General features: G+C 42.4%; 1 protein-coding gene across 1 annotated transcript in view; it reads left to right on the top strand.

Annotated features, from left to right (window-relative positions):
* Positions 1-23,235, top strand: part of cux2b (cut-like homeobox 2b) — a 127,576-nt gene that overhangs the window by 103,057 nt on the left and 1,284 nt on the right. The window contains exons 5-21 of the mRNA XM_055050799.1: positions 5,838-5,975; positions 6,152-6,305; positions 7,362-7,444; positions 7,827-7,893; positions 9,838-9,886; positions 10,507-10,611; positions 11,855-12,046; positions 12,133-12,191; positions 12,274-12,322; positions 12,570-12,669; positions 13,599-14,228; positions 15,751-15,852; positions 16,714-17,552; positions 19,963-20,128; positions 20,644-20,949; positions 21,025-21,213; positions 21,296-21,572. Coding sequence (XP_054906774.1) covers positions 5,838-5,975; positions 6,152-6,305; positions 7,362-7,444; positions 7,827-7,893; positions 9,838-9,886; positions 10,507-10,611; positions 11,855-12,046; positions 12,133-12,191; positions 12,274-12,322; positions 12,570-12,669; positions 13,599-14,228; positions 15,751-15,852; positions 16,714-17,552; positions 19,963-20,128; positions 20,644-20,949; positions 21,025-21,213; positions 21,296-21,572 — 3,505 coding nt within the window. The remainder of the gene's footprint in view (positions 1-5,837; positions 5,976-6,151; positions 6,306-7,361; positions 7,445-7,826; positions 7,894-9,837; positions 9,887-10,506; positions 10,612-11,854; positions 12,047-12,132; positions 12,192-12,273; positions 12,323-12,569; positions 12,670-13,598; positions 14,229-15,750; positions 15,853-16,713; positions 17,553-19,962; positions 20,129-20,643; positions 20,950-21,024; positions 21,214-21,295; positions 21,573-23,235) is intronic.

Raw genomic sequence — 23,235 nt, 5'->3', positions numbered from 1 at the left:
AACAGACGACGTTTCTGTATTTGTTGCGAGCAGTTTGTGTTTCTTTTCATCAAAATTGTTCCTTGACAGGCTGAAGATAAGAGGGGGGATTTTTTTTTTCACATGGTATATGTCTCTACATTGTGTGTGAAGGTGAAAGTGCTCCGTCAACCCAGTTTTGGTCCTTGACAACAACATTACGACAGTGTTGCTGTTTGTTGCAGCAGCGGCAGCGGAGTGTGTTTGTGGACCTTGAAGTCCAGTCGCTGAGGAGAGGAAGAAGAAGAAGAAAAAACAAAGTCTGTTTCGAATGAAAAGAAAAAAACCTTGGAGCACAGCCTTGTAAATTAATTTGTTCGTGTTGTATGATGGGAACACAGCTGGCCTCATTAACATGCGCACAACAAATAATTATAGCTTTTTTTTCCCCTTCCTCTCTCTCCCTCTCTCTTCAGCCAGCCAATGCTTGGCTAATGGGCTTGCTGGGTTAATTATGTCAGAGCGTAATTACACAGAGCCCAGGGAGACATAATGGTGCACCCTACTGCGCCCACACCGCCTAATGATGGTGTATCGCTGACAGGGCCAAGACGGACCGCCCTGACACACCTGCTTGTCTTGGCTCGCAGTACGCCCGTCCACTCCCCCGCCCACCTAAACCTGCGCCCCCTCCTCTCCATTTCCCCTCGGCGGAGCCACCCACAGCATGCTCAGCCGTCCGGCTTCTGATCCTGCTTTCAGATGTGCAGTAGGATGGTGACCACAAGCAGGCAGCTGCAGGGTGGTAACCTCATTACTGCTCAGCCGAAGTGATGAAACTCTGTATCAATCCAGCCAAAACCATACAAACACACACAAATTCTGCAAACTTTTTTTTTTTTTTTTTTTTTGCAGCTTGTTTGATATTTAGGGTTTTATTACGTTATTCTTGTTTGTACGGAGTTTGCAGTGGCCCCGTTTTTGATTTAATTACTCCGGAGTATCTTCAAACCTTCTAGACAGCCGTCGCTTTTGTTTTTGTTTTGCACCAAATACAGCAGTGGACAGTAAAATAAAAAATGTAGAAAAAATAGAAATTGGTTTTCCTACTGAGCTTATGAAGTAACTTTCAAAAGACAACTTAAATTGCTCGCTTTTTTCCATGTTACAACTACAGACTTCGGTGGAGTTTATTGGTGTTTAAAAGGGGGCATATTATTTCCCCTTTTGATGTGAAATCAACTTTCTTGCACCTTTTACTATGTTATTCTGTTATCCCCTCATTAGAAACACACCTGGAGTATTGCTTTGATTCTTTTATGCATGTTTGTGGAATCCTCCAGTCTCCCATGGTAACCACTAGGGACACTAAACACTCGATCTCACAAAGCACTGTCCAGTTGGACAAAGGTCCTCCCCCAGAGTCGCAGTCTCCAAGCCAAGAAGTATCTTAAGAGCAAGTTATCAAATTTCTAAGTGGAATTTCTTTAAAGTCAAGTTTGATACATGCATAGAATTTTATAACAATTGAAAGCAACACAGAGTGCAAAAATGCCAAATTTTACCAAGTATCTTTTGTCTAGTTTTAAGGGCAAATATCTGAGTACACTTGAAAAAGAGGAAAGCTAGAAGTAGCTTTTCAGCAAGCTTGTTTTGAAGTGATAGACCAACACCCGGGTTGTAAAAGTGTGACTGTGTTTTCTACAACTTCCACTTGTGCTCCACAAATAAACTTTTATTTATTGATTGATGAAAGTGAAAGAAAAACCTTTTTTTTGTTAAATTATATTTTATTTTTTTTGCAAATAATCTGGAGAGTGAGGGGTGTACTTGTGCTCAGATCCCCCATGAATCAATATGTTGTTGAACCATTTACAGCGGTGGTGCCCAAAGTGGGTCCTGGAGGGCCGGCATCCTGCATGCTTTAGTTCCCTTTGCACATCTACAGTGGGACATTTCTGTCTGTTATTCCTGGCAAAATGACTCATTTAGCAAATTTTCATCCAACTTAACCCTGCTTTAAATTTCCCACAACTTTTTCCCTGACATGGCTGCTTTGGTCATTGGTCTTCACGGTTCTATACTGAACTCAGGAAGGTTGACCTGACTGTAACTGAGACTGAAGATTTTATTTTTCTCTTAACAAGCAGAAAATATGTCCTTCGTCTGAAAATACTTGTTTGTTTCTCTTCTTTTCTCTCTAACGCCCTTCTATTAATGATAATAGAAGGAGACAAAGAGAGGGGAAAGTTCCTGTGCAGATGCATCTCACTCCAGATAATGAAGAAATGTTTAACGACTCCATCTAGCTTTACAAGATGCCGTTAAAGAAGGGGAGAAAATTATAAACCATAATGTTCTGCTGCCTGTAGTAGGAGGATTGAGGCATTACTAGCTCAGGAAGAGAAACTAAAGGGAAGAAAGTGGAGAAGATTTACATTTTTTGCTTTCAGTTCTTCTTCCTTTAATTAATTTATAATCTACATAAAACAAATGGAAGTCAAAAAAAACTTGAGATGGTGAGAAAACTGTCACAGAGGCTCTTCACTATCAATACTGACGGGGTTTTGTCGGTTAGTTTCCATATGATTTAAATAAGAAAACAATTGAAGCGAAACTTTTACAAATCTATTTAATACATTGAGATTATGATCTGAGGGGAACTTATGAAATGGAAATTTTAGAGATCTATGCTAAATTTTTAAATGTAGCTCTTATTAAGGCGCTGCTTTGCATTTAGTGATGTCTTGATAAAAAACAAAATCATTTCTAAAATCCAGTTCTTGTGATAATGTCACTATGAAAGGCCTTGCAGAGAAACAGAGCAGTCAATCAGTTGTACATGTTGCAAACAATCAGTTTTAAATTGGAGCTCAGAAACCAACAACAATTACACATTACATATCATGTGATTTATTGCCTGTAAAAGGGCAATATAATGTGTTTTCTAGCTACATAGTGCCATTTTATAGCAGTGTCAAGTAATTATTACCTTCAATTGTTAATGAGATGTATATATCAAATATGACTTAAAAAGACATTTGACTTTGTAATTTAACACCTCAAAATTGAGGATCTGTTTCTTTAAAAACTCCTGCTCTTAATGAAATGTCAGCTTCAGGAAGTCATCACAACATGGCTGCTCTATTAACCCTTTAACAACCAATTTACTGGGAAGTAGCTTCTATAATGAGTTCAGTAGATGCTCAGCTCCAGCAGGTGGTTGCTAATTGCTGCTGGCTAGTCTGAAGGAGGTGAATGAGTGAGTCACAGGTGCGAGATGCTCTGTGTGGCAGAAGCTGCACCTCTAAAGAGGAGCTGCACCTTGAAGGCGGGGCTAGGTTCACCCAGGTGTTTTACACAGCTAAATGGTTGCCGTGGAAATTAAACTATTTCTCAAACATGCATGATAGAATCAAGGCAACACTCCAAGTATGTTTGTGATGAGGGAATAACATAACAGGATGTAAAGCTTAAAAAAGTTGATTTTACATAATACTGCCAGTGGCACTGGTACGTTTTTTTCAAAATTAAGGAATTAAAAAGAATTCCTCCATCTTGCTAAAAAGTAACTTCTAAGTTAGTTTTCGCTCACTCCAAGTGTATCAGGATATTTCCACTAAAATCTAGACCAAAAATACTTGGTAAAAGATTCAGTGTTTTCGGTGTGTAGCGATTGGAAAATCAATAAAAACAAACATTTAAAAAAAAAAACAGATTAAATGTTTGATTTTTGCAAAGTTTTCAGTGTGAGAATGACTCTTAAACACCAGATTAAATGTAATAATCACTTCTGTATGTTGGTAATAATTAGCGGTGGACAGGAAGATGAGCAGGTTAGCGGGAGCTTTCTTCCTCTGATTATTCTGGGTGGATTTACCGCCGGCGCTTTCCCAACAGAAGCTTCTTATCGTCTCCATCAATTAGCAGATGCGGTTCTCCGGCGTTGGAGGCAGCCTTCCTGGGCGCTCTCTCACCCACTGTGGATCCCGGGCCCTTGGAGAGCCTCCCCGCTGCTCTGCTTTGATGGAGGTTTCATTTTTGTATACAGACTTAAGTTATATCCTTTCACTTTAAATTTGACTTTACTTCCCTCCACCCTCCTTCACCGCTGATTGATAATCCCGGCTTGTCCAATGCGTGAGAGATCCCTTACCGTAATCTCTGTCCTTTGATCATTAAAAGTTGAAAGGATCTAAGGGAAAAAAAGCGGCTGATAAAGTGATTTCTGTGACAGAGGGGTCGATGATATAGCCACGCTTTAAGTCATTCTGTTTGTCTTGGAAGGTTCTGTGCTCTTAATAGTGACGTCCCTTGTGACTGATGCAAGAGCTTCGCGGTTGCTGTAACAATGAATGCAGACAATGTTTGACTGTAAACGGTCCTGGGAAGCATAAAAAAAAAGAAAAGAAAAAAAAAATCATCAATTAAATGGTCCAAAATGTATTGTCTGATGAAAATGCAGATGTGGCGCGGTGCAACGCGCGGCCGGGATTTCAACACAATTGCACCGCCGCTGAGGATCTGATTTATTTTTTTTTTTAGGCCAGCCAGACGCAGAGTTTTTGCATTCTCTCTGTGGCATCTGGCGAAGTTTAAACGTTTGTGGCTCCCAACTTCTTATGAAAAAAGTCACTTCAGTCGGTGCCCGCACCGAAGGAACGGGATCCAATTGGGTTCCACACAGAAGTCTTTAAGATGAGCCGGATGAAAGCGGTGGCAGAAAAAAGTTTGTGTAGCAAAGCAGCGATTTTTTTTTTTAGTTTTTATTTTTTTCTTTCCTCCTCTTTTAGAGTTTTGAAGGGCTGCGGTGTGTGCAGCTGTGTGTGTGTTTTGGTACACGTCTGCCTGTGCGTGTGGCTCTACCCCCTCCGCCCCACCTACACACACACACACACACACACACACACACACACACACACACACACACACACACACACACACACACACACACACACACACACACACACACACACACACACACACACACACTCAGCCCTCCCTTCTTGTCAAGGAGCTCCCCTGAGCTTCCCTCTCTGTGCTTTGGCACTAGAAGTCACCTCCTTTGGTGTTCGGCAGGCAGGTACACAACAGGAGCAGCTCTCTCTCTCTCTCTGAGCTGTTGAACTTTTCGGGAGGGGAAGAAAGGGGAAGGGGAAGATTAAAAACAGCTCTGTGATGTGGAGTGCCGAGCTGCCTCCTGAGAATTCCTGGCATAATAATTTAAATGATCAAATGATACAGAGGAGACTTGTTAGCTGAGAAACAGCCTCCTAGTTGGCCCCATGGGCCCCGTGCTGCTGCGCATGCATTGCAAAACAGCTCCTCTGTTGTGCTAAAGAATCTCTCTCTCTCTTTCTCTCTCTCTTTTTTTAACCCCCTTTTCAGGAGCATACTTTTTTTTTCTTTCCACACTTTGCCTAGGTGTATATTTGGCACTTAAGCCCCCCTCCCCGTCACATTTATTGTAATGTTTTCGTCAAACTTTGCCGTTCACCGGCGCGCCGGAAAGCTCATTAGATTTGATCTTTTTTTTTTCTCTCCTGCTTCTTCTTTTTTTTTTTTTTTTTTTGCACTCACGTGGGTCTGAGCGGCACTCGTGTCATTAGGGTCCAGCCTGTGAGATTTTCAAAGGCAAACTGAGTGAGGAAAACTCCAAGAGTCACTCTTTTGGAAACAAGTCTCTGTGGAATAGTCGGAAGTGTGAGGCAGAAAAACTCTGTAATGTGCTTTACAGGCAGCGCATGCCATAAAACAGCTATTTAGCTTCTTCTTTTTTTTTTTTTTTTTTGAAAAGCAACATTGTATGTCTATTATGTGAGCCTCAGTAGTTCTTTTTGCAGTGATTTGTTTTCGTTTCTTTTCTTTTTTTGCCACAGATCCGGCTCCTTTGCTGGAGGCCTCCCAGTCCCTGGAGGAAAGGCTACAGCAGCTTCAGAGTTCGGCCCCAGACAGCGAGGCCCTGGTGCACGAGATCAGGCACTGGAGGAAACAGCTGGAGTGCCTTGAAAAGACAGGTCAGTCCACAATCATCCCCCATGAAGCCACAATCCCTACACAACACGTCTGCAGAGAGAAGCTGCAGGTCCGTGGTTCTGTCGGAAAATCTGGAAAGGTTTGAAAAAGGAAAGGGCTTTTGAAGATTTTCTGCTTTTTTTTTTTGCCACAAACGTAGCTCTCTGTACCTCTGCAGAGCCCACAGAGGACGGCTCAGCCGCTCCGGCTGCGCCAGAGGAGGCCTCAGAATCCAGCTCTCCGGCCTCACTGATGACCCCGAACAGCACCCCGGCCCCCGAGGCCCCGGGGTCCCCACAGCAGAACCACCAGGACCAAACAGATGACCGACGGTGAGAGTCTCAAGCAAAATCCGTTCTTTTCAAAAGTGTATAATTTAGTATACACTTTTTTTTAGATTTGCATGTTATTTCCTCATCAAAAACATACCAGGAGTGTTGGTTTGATTCTTTCACGTGTTTGAGAAATACTTTAATGTCCCGTGGCAACCAAGTGTCACGATTTACCGAATGATGCTTTTTTCTTGTAATAATACAAGAAAAAAGTCCTAATGGTACGAGAATTAAGTCATATTACAATAAAATCTAATATTTCAAGTTTAAAATTATATTAGTAGAATAAAGTTGTAATGACACAAGAAAAAAATCATGTGACAATAAAGTCAAAATAACACAGGAATGAAGTCATAATGTCACCTGAATGTAGCTGTAGTATCAGCAGAAAAATCTAGTGGTAATTTTATGACAACACAAAATATTATGAAAAATAAAATAAGGAATGTTGTGGATCTACTTAATCTTTTAACACATCAGCATCAAATTATTATAAGTAGCAGGTTTTTGAAACTATTGAGCAACTACTGAGTTTAAGTCGTAAAGAACCACAGACTTTCTTGTAAATAAAGCAAGTTGATAATCAATAAAGTTTTGCTCATTGTGTTGGGCTGGCACACAACATTCCAATTTGATAAAAAGAAATGAGCAACATTCCAGTGACATGTTGATGTCGTGGCCTTCATAAGCCTTTGCACGGCGTCAATCCCCATTCAACGATGCTCATGTTGCGCAACAACAGCCGACCATTAGAAGCGATGCAAATCTCCATGCAGAATCTGAGCGGCCTGTCTCTGTAAAACCTACATTACAAAGTTAATTGGAGCTGCGTTTCAACCAACGGCGCTTCCAATGCGGCTCCGAACGCTCCATTTTCACCCCGTCTCTCTTTTTGTTGTGAACTCCGCCGCACGTGCCCTCGCTAAGTGGGAGGAGGTTGGCATTTACATTTTTCGTCTTTTTTTTTTTTTTTTCTTTTCCAGCCCCGAGCCCTTTATTGTAGCTTTAAATGTGTGCCCGTGATGTAGAGAAGGAACTGACAGTTTGTTCTCGTAGGGAGGAGGAGGAGGAGGGCGCTGATGTTAGTTTGGCTGACAGACTATCAGAGGCCGAGGAGAAGATCAAAGTTCTGCATTCATGTAAGTCGTTTAAACACTGGCATGTACTGTAGCTGCTGGATTTAATTTCAGCTTATTAAAAAGACACTTCATTTAGAATTGCAGTATGGTGCCCCCTGCTGAAACCCTCTCCCCCGTTCCCCATCCCGCTGGTGCTACTTACATTAATGACTGTTAAAACAGGCTTTATTTTTAAAGGCAGGGGGACTGGATTTCTCACTAGGTAGAGGCATAATCTCATCTGTAAACTCTTTGACTGCTTCACGACTCTTTGTGTCGCAGTTTCGCAGGAAAAATGGCCTCAAATCAGACCAGTAAATCAAGCCGTCGTGTTGCTTTAAGGTCAAAGTTTGTGTGTTTTCTAAAAGTTAATATCTCACTTCCTGCGGTTCCTCTCTCCCAGCCTTGAACGCTGCGCAGACAGAGCTGCTGGAGCTGCGCTGCAAATACAACCAGGAGATGGCAAACAAGTAAGAATGTCTCATGTTTTCATGTTCTTCCCAAAAAAAAACAAACAAAAAAAACCCCTGCTCTTCTCACACACACACACACACACACACACACACACGCACCTCCACCTCTTGCAGTCAGGATGCCATGAAATCCCTCCTCCCCTCTCCGGTGTTGAGCATTTTAAGCCTGCGTAGAGTCACGTCTGGCGTAAAGCTGAGGAACGCCTCGGTGAAGGCTGGGAGTGACTCAGCCGCTAACGCAGGTCGATGCCGCAGCCTCTGTTTGCCTTCTCCGGCAGCTGGGCCCTGACAGCCCTCAAGAAGAATTGCTCCATTTAAAGATTGCTTCAGAAAACACTCTACCTTGTCCCGGTATTTGAGCGCAATGTATCCACTGCGCGGCCGAAATGAATCTGAGCTCGTATGAAGGATGTCGATAGACATTCAAAGTAAACACTCCTTTGTTTGGGTTTGTGCTCCAGAGCACAGGCGGCCCCGCCGCTAATGGATTTTCTCCCGGGCTTAATCCATGGCGCAATTGAACTGATGTTTCTGGAGCCGCCGCCATCTATTTTGTCGGACCGGACACATTTCCAGTTTGACGCTCGGCCTCGGCAGGCAACGGGGGAATTTGAGGGAGGGTCTCCATAATGCAGATTGTCACACGTGCGCTGATCGCGTTCCTATAGGCTGAGAACGACAACACAGTTCTAGTCACTTATCCTTTTCATGACACAGGCCTTTATTATTCTTAATGGCAGCTTCCTCTTTATTGATGATGACGACTATTTGTCTACATCACCTTCAGTGACTGAGGTGGCACTTCACATAAAACGTCTCTCTTAATGTACAGGCTCCTTTTCGACCTGTCACCAGCTGTGTTTCTATTACAAATAGTCTGCCAATGTCAAGAAAACACAAATTCACAACTGCGGCGTTAAAATGAAATAAATAAAATTAAAATTACATGTGAGTAAGCTTGTTCATGCCATAAGTCCTGAAAATCATGGCACTGACAGATGTAAACAGTTACATGACATTATATTCATAATTCAGCCATAGAGCTAGGATTCGTCAGCCATCAGAGGAGCCCTCGGCATCTTATTTAGGAATTGGAGCGACAAGAACCTTAAACTCGGGATCGACTACATATGTGGTGATTTCATACATATTGTAAGAACTTTGGATTCAACACATACAGATGACACCATTTTTTCCCCTCCATAACCAAACACACACAGACATAAAAGTGGGAGCAAAAACATAATTTTTAAATGACTGGCCTTTAGCAAAAAGTTCTAAATACCAGTGGGACACTGACTGAGCTGCGTGAAAATCATCATGTATGGAAGAGTTTGTAAATACCAGGTGGCATTCTGTATGAGTCAAACATAAAATAATGCATGTTGAGCTGAGCGTGTAAAAGGACGTCTTGGTGTAGGTGATTGCTAAGTCAGGTGTAGAAGGTTGTAGTTACACATAACAGCATCATCTGCATAATGTGTGACGCTTGTGATTAGTTATCATTAGGCGGTTTACTTGAAAGTTTCATTTGATGACATTTGAAAAGTAAACATTGACACGTCTAGAAAATGCAAGTACGTATAATTTTCTTTTCTTTTTCGTTATACCTTTCCTGAGCCAGAAAGACACCTTTGAAATTCCCAATCCCTAGAAGGTTAGTTTGCTATCGTTCCTGTGGCAGACTCCTTTAGTCGAAACTGAATTCTTCTGAACGTTCACGGTTCCAGGTGCAAAGCTTGTTCTGTTTTCCCCAAACAATGCATGAGAACACAAAAAAACGGGGATTTCCTTTGAGGTTTGACATCTCCTGAGGCAGGAATGTCTATTGTAGAGCGTCAGACTTTCCTTCCGGAGGTTTAACGAACGCCGGCGCTTTATGTTCGGCGATGACTCTTTAATCCACTTGTTCTGTGTCTGCCGTGTTTGTGTGTGTTCCAGGAAAGCCGAAGTCGACGCCATCGTGGCGAATCTGGAGAAGGCGAACCAGGTGAGTACAGTCTGTCTGTGTACTGTTCCCCTGATTGAAAAGCTTCTTCGTTAAGGTAATCACTCCTGTAATCAAGCCCTGGCTTTAATTAGACACACTCAGCCCCCTCTCCCTGTTCACGCCGCCTCCCTCTCCCCTGAGTGTGTGATTAGTGAGCGTAAACTGGAGGCCCTGTTGGTGGGCACACCATGGCAGAGAACGGGAGACCTGTGAGCAGCGATTGATGCCACACAGCTGAACACTGGGGTTCTGGGTTATCTCATTCTCTTGATTGCTTCCCATCCCGGCGATACTTCTTTCTTTTCTCCTCTCTCTTTCTCTCTCTGCTGCTCTCTCTGCCAGCAGCTCCCAGATAAATGTTCTCAAAATGAATCATTAATTAGCAGGCCGGGTGTGACAGAGCAGGTAAACAGTTTGGGGAATAAAGTGGGCTGACTAAACAGCCCCCTCAGCAGAATAAACCCGTGGCTGCACTCGCCTGCTCCGGCCCCGTGCGCGCTCACCGTCCTCAGCCGGCTCTGAATTCCCGTGCTTTTGATTTATGTGCCTTGATCATGTCATTAGCCAATTGATGTGGCAGGCGTGTAAATACGGGCACACCATCCCGATTCTGTACACAGAGAGCAGAAACGGCTCAGAGGGAAGTGGAGCGGCTAAAGGAGCAGCGTGCCAGCGGGCCGGCCGCAGTGCCAGGGAGCTGCCATCCAGCAGAGGGCGCCACCAGGGTAAGCGTGGCGTGAAAAGGTTTAGTGCCGTATGTTTTCAGCTCAGCTACTTTTATTGACAGATATAGCTGCGGGTTGTTTTAATGCTTAAAGAATCAAAATACTTCCAGAGTAATAAAACCCAAACACACATTCATCTTTTATATGCCCCATAATGCAGCAAAACAATAATCTACAGAGAACTGGTCCTGCTATCAGAGAATATCTTTGTTTCATGCCTTTGTATTTTAATGTGATTAGTTTGAATACATGACATGCAGCTTATTTTAAAGTCACACTTTATCCTTTTATTGAGAAGTGCCATCTTCTTTCAATAAGACTTAAGGTATGCAACATCTATAAGTGAAAATTCTTCTAATTCTTATAAAAATTTTCATCAATAGAGCAAATATTTCTGTTTTTTAATCATTTCAATCTCATGGGTGTTCTGATGAGAGTTTTTTGGATCGTAACAGTGCCCTCAAGGATTTTCTAACTGTTTTTGTGATTCAAGTCAGAATTTGCGGAGCTACTTTAGGAATACTTGCAATGAACTTTGTGGTTTTTGTTTATCATTAAACACCTTCCAAAATCTACACATACAACCAGAAAGCAAACAGACACAAACATTTTTATTCTTCGATTTTTGTACTCGCCACATCAATCCCAGACTTTATCTTAACATCAAGGCTGAGGAAAGAAAGAGAATTACAAAGAAAGTCGCAATATGAGAAATCCGTCTTATAACTGTTTAAGAAGAGTAATGTTATACTTTAGCACTGGTTTTACAAATAAGGAACATCTGTTTACACATCAGCAGCAGGACACACCACTGCAGTGACGTTATGCCTTCATTCATTACATATTATGACTTTATTCTCATAGTTTTATTTATTCAGCCTAGTCCTAGTATTCAGAATACCTTTTTTGGAATAGCTTTATCATTGTTATTTATTTTTCTTATTCAACACACACAGCTTCTTCCATAACTTCTCATCTTGCTGGCGACGTTATATGCAGTTTGATTTCGCGCCAGGCTAACATTAGCACGTTTACTCTTTGTTTTGATATGACTTGTTGATAAGTCGACTTGTAATGTTATTAGTTAAATTTTTTCAGTTAGCCTATATCAGTTACCTAAAAATTAGACCCAGACTTGGACTTTATTCCTCGGGTGCACCTGAAGAACCCAACAGTACTTTGTGTTATGCAGCTTATTTGTTTGCACAAGTGAGACTTGAAGTCTGTTGTCTTTGTCACGAAGGACAAGAAGGAGAAGAGCGAGTTGCTGTCGGCCCAGGTGGAGGCCGCATTGCTGGCCAAAGATCGCGAAATCCTTCGGCTTCTTGAAAACATTCAGCGGCTGCAGTTCACACTGCAGGAAGTTCAAGAGACTTCGTCCAACCAGATCCTGGAGCTGGAGCGCCAGCTGGCGTACAAGACAGAGGCTATCGAGGTGAGACGCGACAGAACACAACGCTCACAGTTTTGTTGAAAATAGCCTGTCGCTTCTTATTATAACTATATATTGTTTTGCCTCAGAGATTAGAGGCTAAACTGCAGTCACAGATGGACTACGAGGAGATTAAAACTGAGCTCAGGTAAAAAAAATTAAAAAAAAAGAATAAATAGTGGAATCTGTGCCATATAGATCCAATTAAAATCAATTCTCTCTGTCTGTAGCATCCTAAAGGTTATGAAGCTGGCTTCGGCAAATGGCAGCTCGTCCCAGGTATGGGAGCTCCAGCTCATACAGCACTTTGCATATTAAAAATCCTCCATTTACAAAATGAGATGTCTGCTTTCTTCTTAATCATCTGTTAGTGTTTGGAAAGAGAAAATAGGCACTGCAGAGCTATTGAACGCTTCATTGATCCATCACCCATTATAAGGATATCGACAGCCACTGCTATTGATTAATCAGAAATTAACAAGGTTGGCGTGTGTGTGCTTGTGTGTGTGTGTGTGTATTTTTATAGGATTCTGCCAAGGCTGCAGAGGCTCTTTTGTTAGATAAAGATGTCTTTCTTCCATCTCACAAGTACATGGGAGATAAAACCCGACTATTGCACAGGAATGGTAAGCTTCACTTCCTGTCTGCTTCTAGAGTTCAGTGCTGTGAAAACATCACCTATCCTCTTCCAGATTTCTTCTCTCTGCATTTTTATATGCTTTAGAAATGTAAAAAGAAAAGCAATATATAGAAGCAAAGAAAATCTGATTAGTGGGCGACATTCTTAGCGCTGTCAATCAACCTTGTGTACATACTACTCAAACTTTCCTCCTTGTTCTTTGCTTTACTGTAACTGGTTCACAATAGTGCCAGCTGTGAATGCTAAGGCTAGTTGGCATTGCCACCAATAACAACGGATAAATAGTTGTCCTGTAACGTTAGCTTCTTTCTCCACCAGGTTGGGATTCTCTTGTTAGAGATTTTTAATCTTAATAAGAGTTTTCTGGTGAAATGAAGCTTGATGAAAAAATGAATGCCCATTAGCACATTGAGCAGCTTATACACGAGCGTGATTGACAGTCCTAAAACCCTCCTCCTATATCTGATTGGTTGTTTTTGACTGGGAGATGGAGTAGAACCACAGGGAAAAGACAGAAGAGCTCCATTTTTCACAGATTATTTTTCTAACTTTATGCTGTTGCGACACAGTTACAATTGTTCAAAAAACCCTAAAACATTGTTTATCAAAGTTACAACCTTAATGAAAGAGTGAAATAATTTGAAAACTGCTTTTCTGTTTTTTGAGGTTTCTTGGCCTGCTGCCTTTTTGCCCCCACTACCTTTAAATGAGTTCAGTGCAGAACGTTGTAGACATATGAGAATTTTGACACCGTCTTAAAACTTAAAAAAAAAAAGAAGATTCTGGTGTCAGTTTTTAGAATAAATCTCTGCAAGATGTAGTTTGAGTCTGCAAGGCGTGAAGGAAGGTCATTAATATTCCTTACCACCTGTTATCACATCGAGAGCAACGAGACTCTGTTTGTCCTCTGATCAGACGATGACCGCTCAGACGACGCAGGGAAGGAGGCGAGCAGGCCGCCCGGCACCCATTCCTCCTCCTCCCAGGCGGAGAGCCGTGCCTCCCCCAGCCCTGGCCCCCCCACCCTGAACGGCTCCTCCTCGGGCCACGACCTCCCCCGTCCCTTCTCGGTGTCGCCGTGCTCCGGAGACAGGATGTCAGGAGACCACATCCTCCACAAGCAGCTCCTCTCCCCACACTTCAAGAAGGAAGGCGTCATGGCTTTCCCCACCGCCCTCTATGCAGCGAAGGTCGCGCTCATGTCGGCCTCGCAAGGGTCCGCGGGCGCCGGCGGAATGGACGCCGGCCTGCCCAGCGACCAATCGGAAAGCGGCAGCTCGACAGCAGGCGACGAGGACCAGCTGGACACGGCGGAGATTGCCTTCCAGGTGAAAGAGCAGCTGTTGAAGCACAACATCGGCCAGCGAGTGTTTGGCCACTATGTGCTGGGCCTGTCCCAGGGCTCAGTCAGCGAAATCCTGGCCAGACCCAAACCCTGGAGGAAGCTGACAGTGAAGGGCAAAGAACCTTTTATCAAAATGAAACAGTTCCTCTCTGATGAGCAGAACATCCTGGCTCTGAGGACCATCCAGGTCCGGCAGAGAGGTGAGTAGAGAACACTGCAGCGGGCGGTTCTGTTCAGATATACTCTCTTTGGCTGCAGTTGACACTAAATGCCTCTTGGATTAACTTGTAATTTGTACTTTTCAGAGATATCCTTATTGTTATATATGTGTGTATTGTTTGTCACTATGGTTTCTCAGTTCTGTGAGTTTGTTTAGATTTTTTCTCTCTCTCTTCATGGAGGTGTATATGCAGACTTATATGGTGTTATCTTGTTCTAACATCTCATCCTTCTTTTTCTCCTTTATTCTAATTTCTTTCCTTCTCTTTAAACCTTTTCTCCTAACTTTCTCCCCTTATTTTCTCCTTTTCCATCTCAGTGTTCTTTGTATTTGAAGTAAATCCAAAGCAATTTCCAATAAAATTTAGATAAACATCAAGTGGAGCATCCTGGCAAAAGATGTAACACTCAACTTGTAAAAGTAAATCTGTTGAGTCACCAATATCTGCGTTTAAAAACATGCCACTCCAAGTCTTCTTCAGTGGCAACATCTTGGTGTTGGTCATGTGACAGAGGTGATGCTAAAAAAGTGCTTCTGTTGCAATTTTGCTAAATAAACCAATTTTGACATGGCAAAAAAAAAAAATGTATCCAATGACTAACTTTTTTTTCAAAAAACTTTTTGTTTTTTTCAAAATTGCTTCCATTAAGGAGATTTATTTTACAAATGTCCAATTGTACAAAAATAGTAAATAGAAAGGCATTTTGCTGGACAGGACACACATAAAAACAACTGTACAAATAGAAGACATGCAATGCCTTGTGAAAGTACTCCCACGCCATATTTCTGGATATTGTGCCTATCTCCAGCAGCCATTAGGCGAGAGACGGGGTCACCAGTCCATCGCAGGAGCTATGAACTGGTGACCATAGATCACCAGTCCTGCAAAAACACAATTCTCTAAATTGTGTTTTTCACAATTTTCATTTCCTCTTACTTCAAAGTTGAGCACCACTTTGTGTTAAGTCATCACATAGCATTCAACTACAGCATCATAGTTTGAGGTTGTGATGTAACAAAATGTAAAAAAAAGCATAGGAAGGGTATGAAAACTTTTGGAAGATACACAAAAAATTGTATCTTCTACCACAAATGACCCAGGCATCCAAAGGTGTTTGAAAACATCTCTTTAATCGTTTTTTTAGTGAATTTCAAGACTAACGATCCAGTAGTTGTTTTGTTTTTTTCATACAGATGTGATATTTCTCCTGGACCTGTGTACGCCTTAATCCACCTGGACCACATCCTTGACTTCGTCACAACTTCCTCTGGCATGTTTATAGTGTTACTTCTAAACTTTGTTTTCTCCCTAGATTTACAGCGTTTGAAAGTTGAGCTTCCCGTATACTGCAACCTCAGACAGCACGCGCTCAAAGGCAGCCATTGATCTACCAGTCAAAAGCAAAGCCTTGGAACTGCTCTCTGATCAGCCATCCCATTCACCCCCACCCTCCTCTCTCTCTCTCTCTCCTTCTCTCTCTTTCTGTTACCCTCTGTGGCAGGGAGCATCACTCCACGCATCCGAACTCCTGAAACTGGGTCAGACGACGCCATTAGAAATATCTTGGAGCAGGCCAAGAAGGAGATCCAGTCACAGAGGGGCGGTAAGGATAAAGGCTATGAGCCACGAGTCACAGTTGACAACTGAATTGATTGGGTTTCATTTTCAAATTGATTGACTTTCGTATCTATTTTGATCGCTGCTTTAAACCTGCATTATTTATTTGTTAGATAAAAAATATATATATTTTTTCCATATATATTACATTTTTCACTGTGTTGTTTCAGTTTAGTATGAGACAGATAATCTGTGAAAAAAATTGAGCTTCTCCACCTCCTCCCTGAGCTGCTAATGCCAGTCAAAAACAACCAATCAGAGCCAGGAGGAGGGGCTTAGAGCTATCAATCAACCTCTTGTACCCTGCGCAGTGTGCTACTGGTGGAAAAACATCTTGCCGTTACAGAAAAACTGTTTGTCCACTGCCATTGATAGCTGTGCTAACTAGCCTTAGCATTCATGGCAGGCTATGTTGTTGTGGAACAGTACCATCGCAGGCCTTAAAGTGATTAACAACTCTAAGGCCCTCCCCCTGCCTCTGATTGGCTGTTTCTGAGTGGCACATATCTCCAGTTGATACTTAATTATAGCTCAGTTTTTTCACAGATTATCTGTCTCATTATGACCATGCTGGCAAACATATAAAAACAATAAAAAGTTACATAGGGCATCTTTAATGGATCAAAGTTGTAGTGGTCATTTAGAATGTGTCTGTTTTTTATTTAGCAATTTCTGCATACAAACAAATATTACAGACTTGCAAACAGAGGTACTGACCCACAAAATAATTAATGACATATAAGAAAAAACAACAAAAAGAGTACAAATTAAAATGGATAACAGACAAAACACAAAACATTACCAAGTGGTGTCACAACAAACATGGAGTTGTTTTTTTCTTGATTAGGTGATGGAAAGTCGTCTCTGAGCAGCTCATCTGGCCGAAGCAGCAACGGAGCAGGCAGCAGCTCTGATGAAACCATTAAGAACATCCTGGAGCAGGCCAGGAGGGAGATGGAGGCCCAGCAGCAGGCGCTCATGGAGATGGAGGCCTGTGGAAGGTCGTCTGCTGCCAGCTCAGGGGTCCAGGTGGAGCGCCTGGGGCCCCCAGAACGCTCCAGAGTCCTCCCGTTGCCCATCTCCATCAAACAGGAGGACGGAGGATGTATCGCTGTGTGCATGGCCAACTCCATCAGCAGCCCCCAGACGCCGCTCAGCGTCCTCTCCCCGGCCGCCTTCGTTCAGAATATCATCCGCAAAGTCAAGTCGGAGATTGGCGAAGCCGGCACATACTTCGATCAGCACTGGTCTCAGGAGCGGGGAGCCATGATACTGAGCGGCGGAGGCTCCTCTCGGCCCTTTAGTTCCGTCTCGCCCTCCTTGTCTTCCTCCTCCTCTGGGCCCCCCACGCTGTCCCGCACCTGGCCCCGCCTGGAGAACGGCGACGGCCTTGCCAACAGTGAGGAGGTGTCCAACACGGACGACGAGCTGGGCCTGGGCCGGCCCGTGGAGGTGAAGGTGGAGTCAGACACCTCGGTGAGCGGCGAGTCCCCCGGACCCAGTCCGGGCCGTCTGTCCTACTACCCGGCATACATCCCGCGTGCCCTGAAGCCCACCGTGCCCCCCCTGACGCCGGAGCAGTACGAGATGTACATGTACCGAGAGGTGGACACCATCGAGCTGACCAGGCAGGTGAAGGAGAAGCTGGCGAAGAACGGCATCTGTCAGAGGATCTTTGGAGAAAAGGTGCAAAGCTTGTCATTAACATCCGTTAATCCTCTATGAACAATAAAAACTCTCTGCATGCAGCCATCAATTCTTGCCACAATAAGTTTTGCTGGACGATAAATTTTCCCAGTATTTATTGCGATAAACGATAATGTTGTTTTGAGACAATTTTCAATTAATAATGATAGTAGTGTCATTGTGCAAGTACACCTTTTTAGACCTGTCACAATAACAAATTTTACCAGACAATACATTTTCCCCGGTATTATTATGATAAACCATTATGTTGTTTTGAGACCGTTTTCGCCCTTTCAAAGGCTGATAAACTTTCGTTTTGTATAGAACAAGCCACTCTGGAACTAGAAGACACTTTAAATAAAATACAATACATAAAAAGGAAATAAAAACCTACACACATCTGAAACCATAAATCAAATGGCTTATGGAGTCTGAAAAATATTGCCCTTCAAAAAATGTATACATTTTTTTGTCTGAAAAGTTACTAGATATAGAGAAAAAGTTGCTAAGCTGACAGCTGACTGTAGTTAAGATAGCAAGACGTGACCTGGTGAGTGAGTCTATCGGTCAGTCCTCTGTCAGAGCAGAACTGACGTAGACAGTGGCTGATATTCAGACCGTTGAACATGTGAATATCGGTCAATCTCCCAAAATTAAGGAAATTACGGCATATTTATTGGTGCACCAACAAACCAACTGATCACTGCCAAGAGCTTTGATACACGTTTCATTTCATCTCAGTTGTGATGCTCTTACTTTGTAGTTACAGGTTTAATTTGTGATTTTTGAGGTTAGGTTATTGGCAGGTAAGTTCATATCTTACACCCACTGGCGTAAGATAAATGAAGAAACTATTTCGGTTTCTTCATTTAGTATAAATCTTAAAACAAGTTTGTCCAAGAAGTTGAAGCGACCCCAGAGTGAAGCTTTGCTGTCATGAATCAACGTGGATCACAAAACCGTTGCAGTGATTAGCTTTAACACTGTTTAACGGACCTTTACATCAGCGTTGAATTTGCATTTATTTAGAAGCGGATGATAATTTTACGTCAGACAAACATGAAACGTGTTCCTCAGAAGGGGACATGTAGAGTTTCTGTTTAACTCTGTTGTGAAAGTGGCACAAAAAGCATATTACAGTTTTTTAATCAGAGAACGTGTTAGAGATTTTCACACTGCCACATTCGTCAGACGGTTAGTCTGACCTGAAACACTTTGTCCTTTGTTCTCGGTGTGTTTCATGCAGTGGCGGCTCACCACCTCCAACATATTCCTGTGCAAATAATCTTTGACTTTTATGTAAATAACCACGCACTGCAAATAAAAGTTTAAAAGTTCATAAAACAGTGTTTTATAAATTGCTGTTATTTTCTTGAGCGTGGAGTTGACTTAAAAGACAGTAAAACTTTCGCTCTTGGCCTCTGCCAGACTTGCAATTAGCTTTGTCCTCCAGGACATTCTTATCTGGATTTATATTTAATGAAAATGCCAAGAGTTTTCCTCTGCAGGTAAGATGTTAACCACTCATATAACCTTTTAAATGAACTTTACTTGAAAACATCCTTTGATGTTTTTCTTTTCCAGGCTCCCCGTGGCCTAATTTTAACTTCTACAGTTGTTAATGATGTCAGAATTAATGAACCAAAGGAAAAATGTTGAATCGTGAATTAAAAGAGGCATGTCTACCTATAGAATATTGTTTTAAACACTGAAGATCATTTAACGTTAAGATTGTTGTTGAAACATGTGTGTTCATGGGTTCAACTTTTACCTTTAAGTAAGTGATGTTCAAATAGATCAATATATCACTGAATTTAAAAATACAATATCATAAAACACTTACCTAATAAAGTATATTGCAGTTTTAAAACCAAAGAGAATTTATTTTTTGAGTTATTAAATCACATTTCTTTGCTCTGAAGTTTACTTCTCAATCATATGAATTATAAAAGCTGTAGAATCCACAAATTATTTGTGGGACACTGTCTCCCCCTGGTGGCACTCCACTGAAAGTTGTCTAATATTTATCTTTAGAGCACCAGGATTTCATTTGGCCATTAAAATAACAAATAGTTCCATCAGCTGACTCAGATCGTGAGCATAATTTTATTTTTATTCATGAAATGCATCAAAACTGGGCACCTCTGCTATATTCAGCTCAAGATCCACCATCATTCTTTGTGAAAGTATTAACAAACGGCATCAACTTTAATATATAGAAATATATTAAAGTCATACTTTGATGAAAAAATAGGAGGAATTTATAAATTCCTTCATGTTATCTCTTTTATGTGTTACAGTCCTTAACATAAAAAAATCTGTAATAGTAAAGACAGGTAAGTGTCTGTGCCTGGTGAGCCACAAAGACAGATTTGTATTCCTAATATATTGTTCTGTTTGTGCTGAACAGGTTCTGGGTCTTTCTCAAGGCAGTGTCAGTGACATGCTGTCACGTCCCAAACCCTGGAGCAAGCTGACCCAAAAGGGCCGGGAGCCATTTATCCGCATGCAGCTGTGGCTACTGGACCAGCTGGGCCAGAGCCTCAGCCAGCCTCCGAACCAGGGCCACACTCAAGGTGAGGATCCTCATACAGGCAACATGCAAGAGGGCTGCATTCTCTGGAGTATAAGTTGCTGCGGAGTGCAAGTCTCGGAAGACAAAAAAAGCGTCATGAAGAGGGGAAAAAAATGTACAAGTTGCATTTATTTAGAAACATGATGGAGGCCTAGTCCATGTTGATCAAAAGCTCTGGTGACGTCTTGTGTTCAGTTGCTTCTTGACAAACTTGCTGAAATTTTCAGCTTTGGTTTGAAAGTTCTGATAGTTTCTGAATCCCTGATATCTGTGCTCTATGACTTTGCTCCGCCAGTGTTCTGGCAATCTGGGCTGCCCTGTTAGATATTCTAAGAAAAAAAAGAATATCTAACAGAGGACTAAGCTGGATGGATGTGAATGTATTCTTATAGTCTAGGAAGTATGGTATCAAAGCCACTTTATGTGCTGCACTAACAGAACCTTTTGACGTTAGCAGCTGCTGTACAGGAAGACAAACACTGATGTAACCCGCATATGAAATATTCTTAATTCCAGATAAAAGTCCCATAACAGCCCAGTCCTGTCCCTCCCCACCGCCCAGTCCGGCAGAAAGCAACCCGAGTCCAGTGGCTGAGCCGGTCAGTCTCTCACTGGAGAGCAGCAAAGAGAACCAGCAGCCTCAAAGCCTTGGCTTGGGGTTGCCCAGCCACCCAGAAGGTGGGAAATCCACTTCCAGTCTCATGGGCCTGCATCAGCCTACGACCCCATTAGGAATCCAGGAGCTGGTGGCCATGTCTCCAGAGCTGGATACGTACGCCATCACCAAGAAGGTCAAGGAGGTGCTAACAGACAATAACCTTGGTAAGTCTGAGTTTACTATTCCCATTTGAGGGGCAGGAACCGTTTTAATGCAACATCTGCTCTTGGTTTTGACAGGCCAGCGTCTTTTTGGGGAGACCATCTTGGGTCTGACTCAAGGGTCGGTGTCTGACCTGCTCTCCAGGCCTAAACCTTGGCACAAACTCAGCCTAAAAGGCCGGGAACCCTTTGTCCGCATGCAGCTATGGCTCAATGATCCGCACAATGTGGAAAAGTTGAGAGTCATGAAAAAGATGGAGAAGAAAGGTGGGGACAGAGACCAACTCATGGTTTGAAGTTTGCGTGCCCGTTGTGTAGCCTAATCTCGGTGGATGTTTGTGCTTGCTAGCTTACCTGAAGAGGCGGTACGGTCTGCTGAGCACTGGCTCCGACAGCGACTCGCCCAGCAATCGCTCTGAGTGTGTGAGTCCGGCCCTCGCCTCGTTGGACTTGTGTCCCTTCAGCCAGGTAAAGAAGCCTCGGGTGGTGCTGGGAGCCGAGGAGAAAGAAGCCCTGAGGAAAGCGTACATGCAGGAGCCGTATCCATCCCAGAACACCATCGAGATGCTGGCGTCGCAGCTCAACCTCAAAACCAACACTGTCATCAACTGGTTCCACAACTACAGGCAAGGCCCATTGTAATTATCCTGTTCAATATACACCGTGTTCCAAATTATTATGCAAATTGGATTTAAGTGTCACAAAGTTTAATTTTTTTGTTGTGCTATTAAATTTATATATGGCTCTTTGAATCACTATAATTAATTTCAGAGAGCTGGTTGATTAGTTTGTCTGGTGAGATCAATTAAAGGAAATCTACTTAAGGATGTTCCACATTATTAAGCAGGCCACAAGTTTCAAGCAATATGTGAAAGAGAAAGGATCCCTGCTGACAAAAATCATCAGATAGTGTAGTGCCGAATGGCAAGGTATGAAAATATTAGATATTTAACCAAAACTGAAGCATTATCATCATACTGTGAAGAGATTTGTGGCTGATTCAGAACAAAGATGGTTTTGTTCAGATAAAGGCATAATGAGGAAGGTTTCTGTTAGGCAAATTCATCAGATTAAGAGAGCAGCTGTTAAAATGCCCTTACAAAGCAGCAAACAGTCAAGGTGGAGGATCCTCCAGAGGCTTGTGGTGGATGAAGCTACTATTGGTTCTACTATTGGGCCTCTAACACAAGTATTCACAAGTAGAAACGGTCACAATGGGCCCAGCCATACATGAAGATTAATTTTCAAACAGACTTGTTCACTGATGACTTCTGTGCAACCCTGGATGGTCCAGATGGACTCAGTAGTGGATTGGTGGTGGATGGCCACCATGTCCCAACACAATGATCTGTGACGTCAGCAAGGAGTTGGTGGAGTCATGCTTTGGGCTGAAATCATGGGGAGAGAATCATTGATCAGCTCCTTCAGAGACCCTGAAGGAGTGAAAATGACCTCAGCAAAGTGTATGGACTTTCTGACTGATCACTTTCTTTTCTGGTTCAAAAAGAAGAACCGGACCTTGAGTAGCAAAATCATCTTCATGTATGACTATGTACCATCTGATGCTGCAAGGAATACCACTGTGTCATTGGCTGCTATGGGCATAAAAAGGGAGAAACTCATGGTGTGGTCACCATCCTCCTCTGACCTCTGACCCTATTGAGAACCTTTGGAGTTTCCTTCCCACCCTCATCCCACCCTCAGAAGATCTGAGGGTGGGATGCAGTCAATATCAAACAGCAGCTCTGGGAAAGTTTTCTGACATCCTGCAAAGAGATTGAAGCAGAAACTTTCCACAAACTCACAAGTTCAATAGATGCAAGAATTGTGCAGGTGATACCAAAGAAGGAATCCAATGTTAACATGTGACTGGGTCTGTTAAGATGTTTTTGATTGAAAAAGCTTTTGATTTTAGTATATGTGACCTGCTGCATGTTCAAAGAATGACCATTTGCAGTTCTTTATAATCCATAAAATGTTTAGAAAATCTGCTTTCTTTATAATCCATAAAATGTTTAGAAAATCTGCTGTGCCTTTGAGCTTTTTATTTTGGAAAAAGATACTGTTCTCATGGGGAGTGTTGTTCAGTAAAATTTGATGTATAACTGCCTCTTCATTCAGTGACTGCTTCTTAAAGTTAACAAAATTGAACATCTTTTCACATTGATGTAAGTTGGCAATATACTAATAAAAACTGCTTGGTTTTGGGAGTACGGATGTTTTTGCAAGTAAACATCAATATTTCTGTTTGTACTTTTAGAGACTTTTTCTAAATGAAATGTTTACATG

Source organism: Poeciliopsis prolifica, unplaced genomic scaffold (genome assembly GCF_027474105.1).
Source record: "Poeciliopsis prolifica strain line A6 unplaced genomic scaffold, Auburn_PproV2 SCAFFOLD031, whole genome shotgun sequence".
NCBI lineage: Eukaryota > Metazoa > Chordata > Actinopteri > Cyprinodontiformes > Poeciliidae > Poeciliopsis > Poeciliopsis prolifica.
The sequence above is the reverse complement of the archived record's forward strand: the minus strand, read 5'-3'. Positions and strand labels throughout refer to the sequence as shown.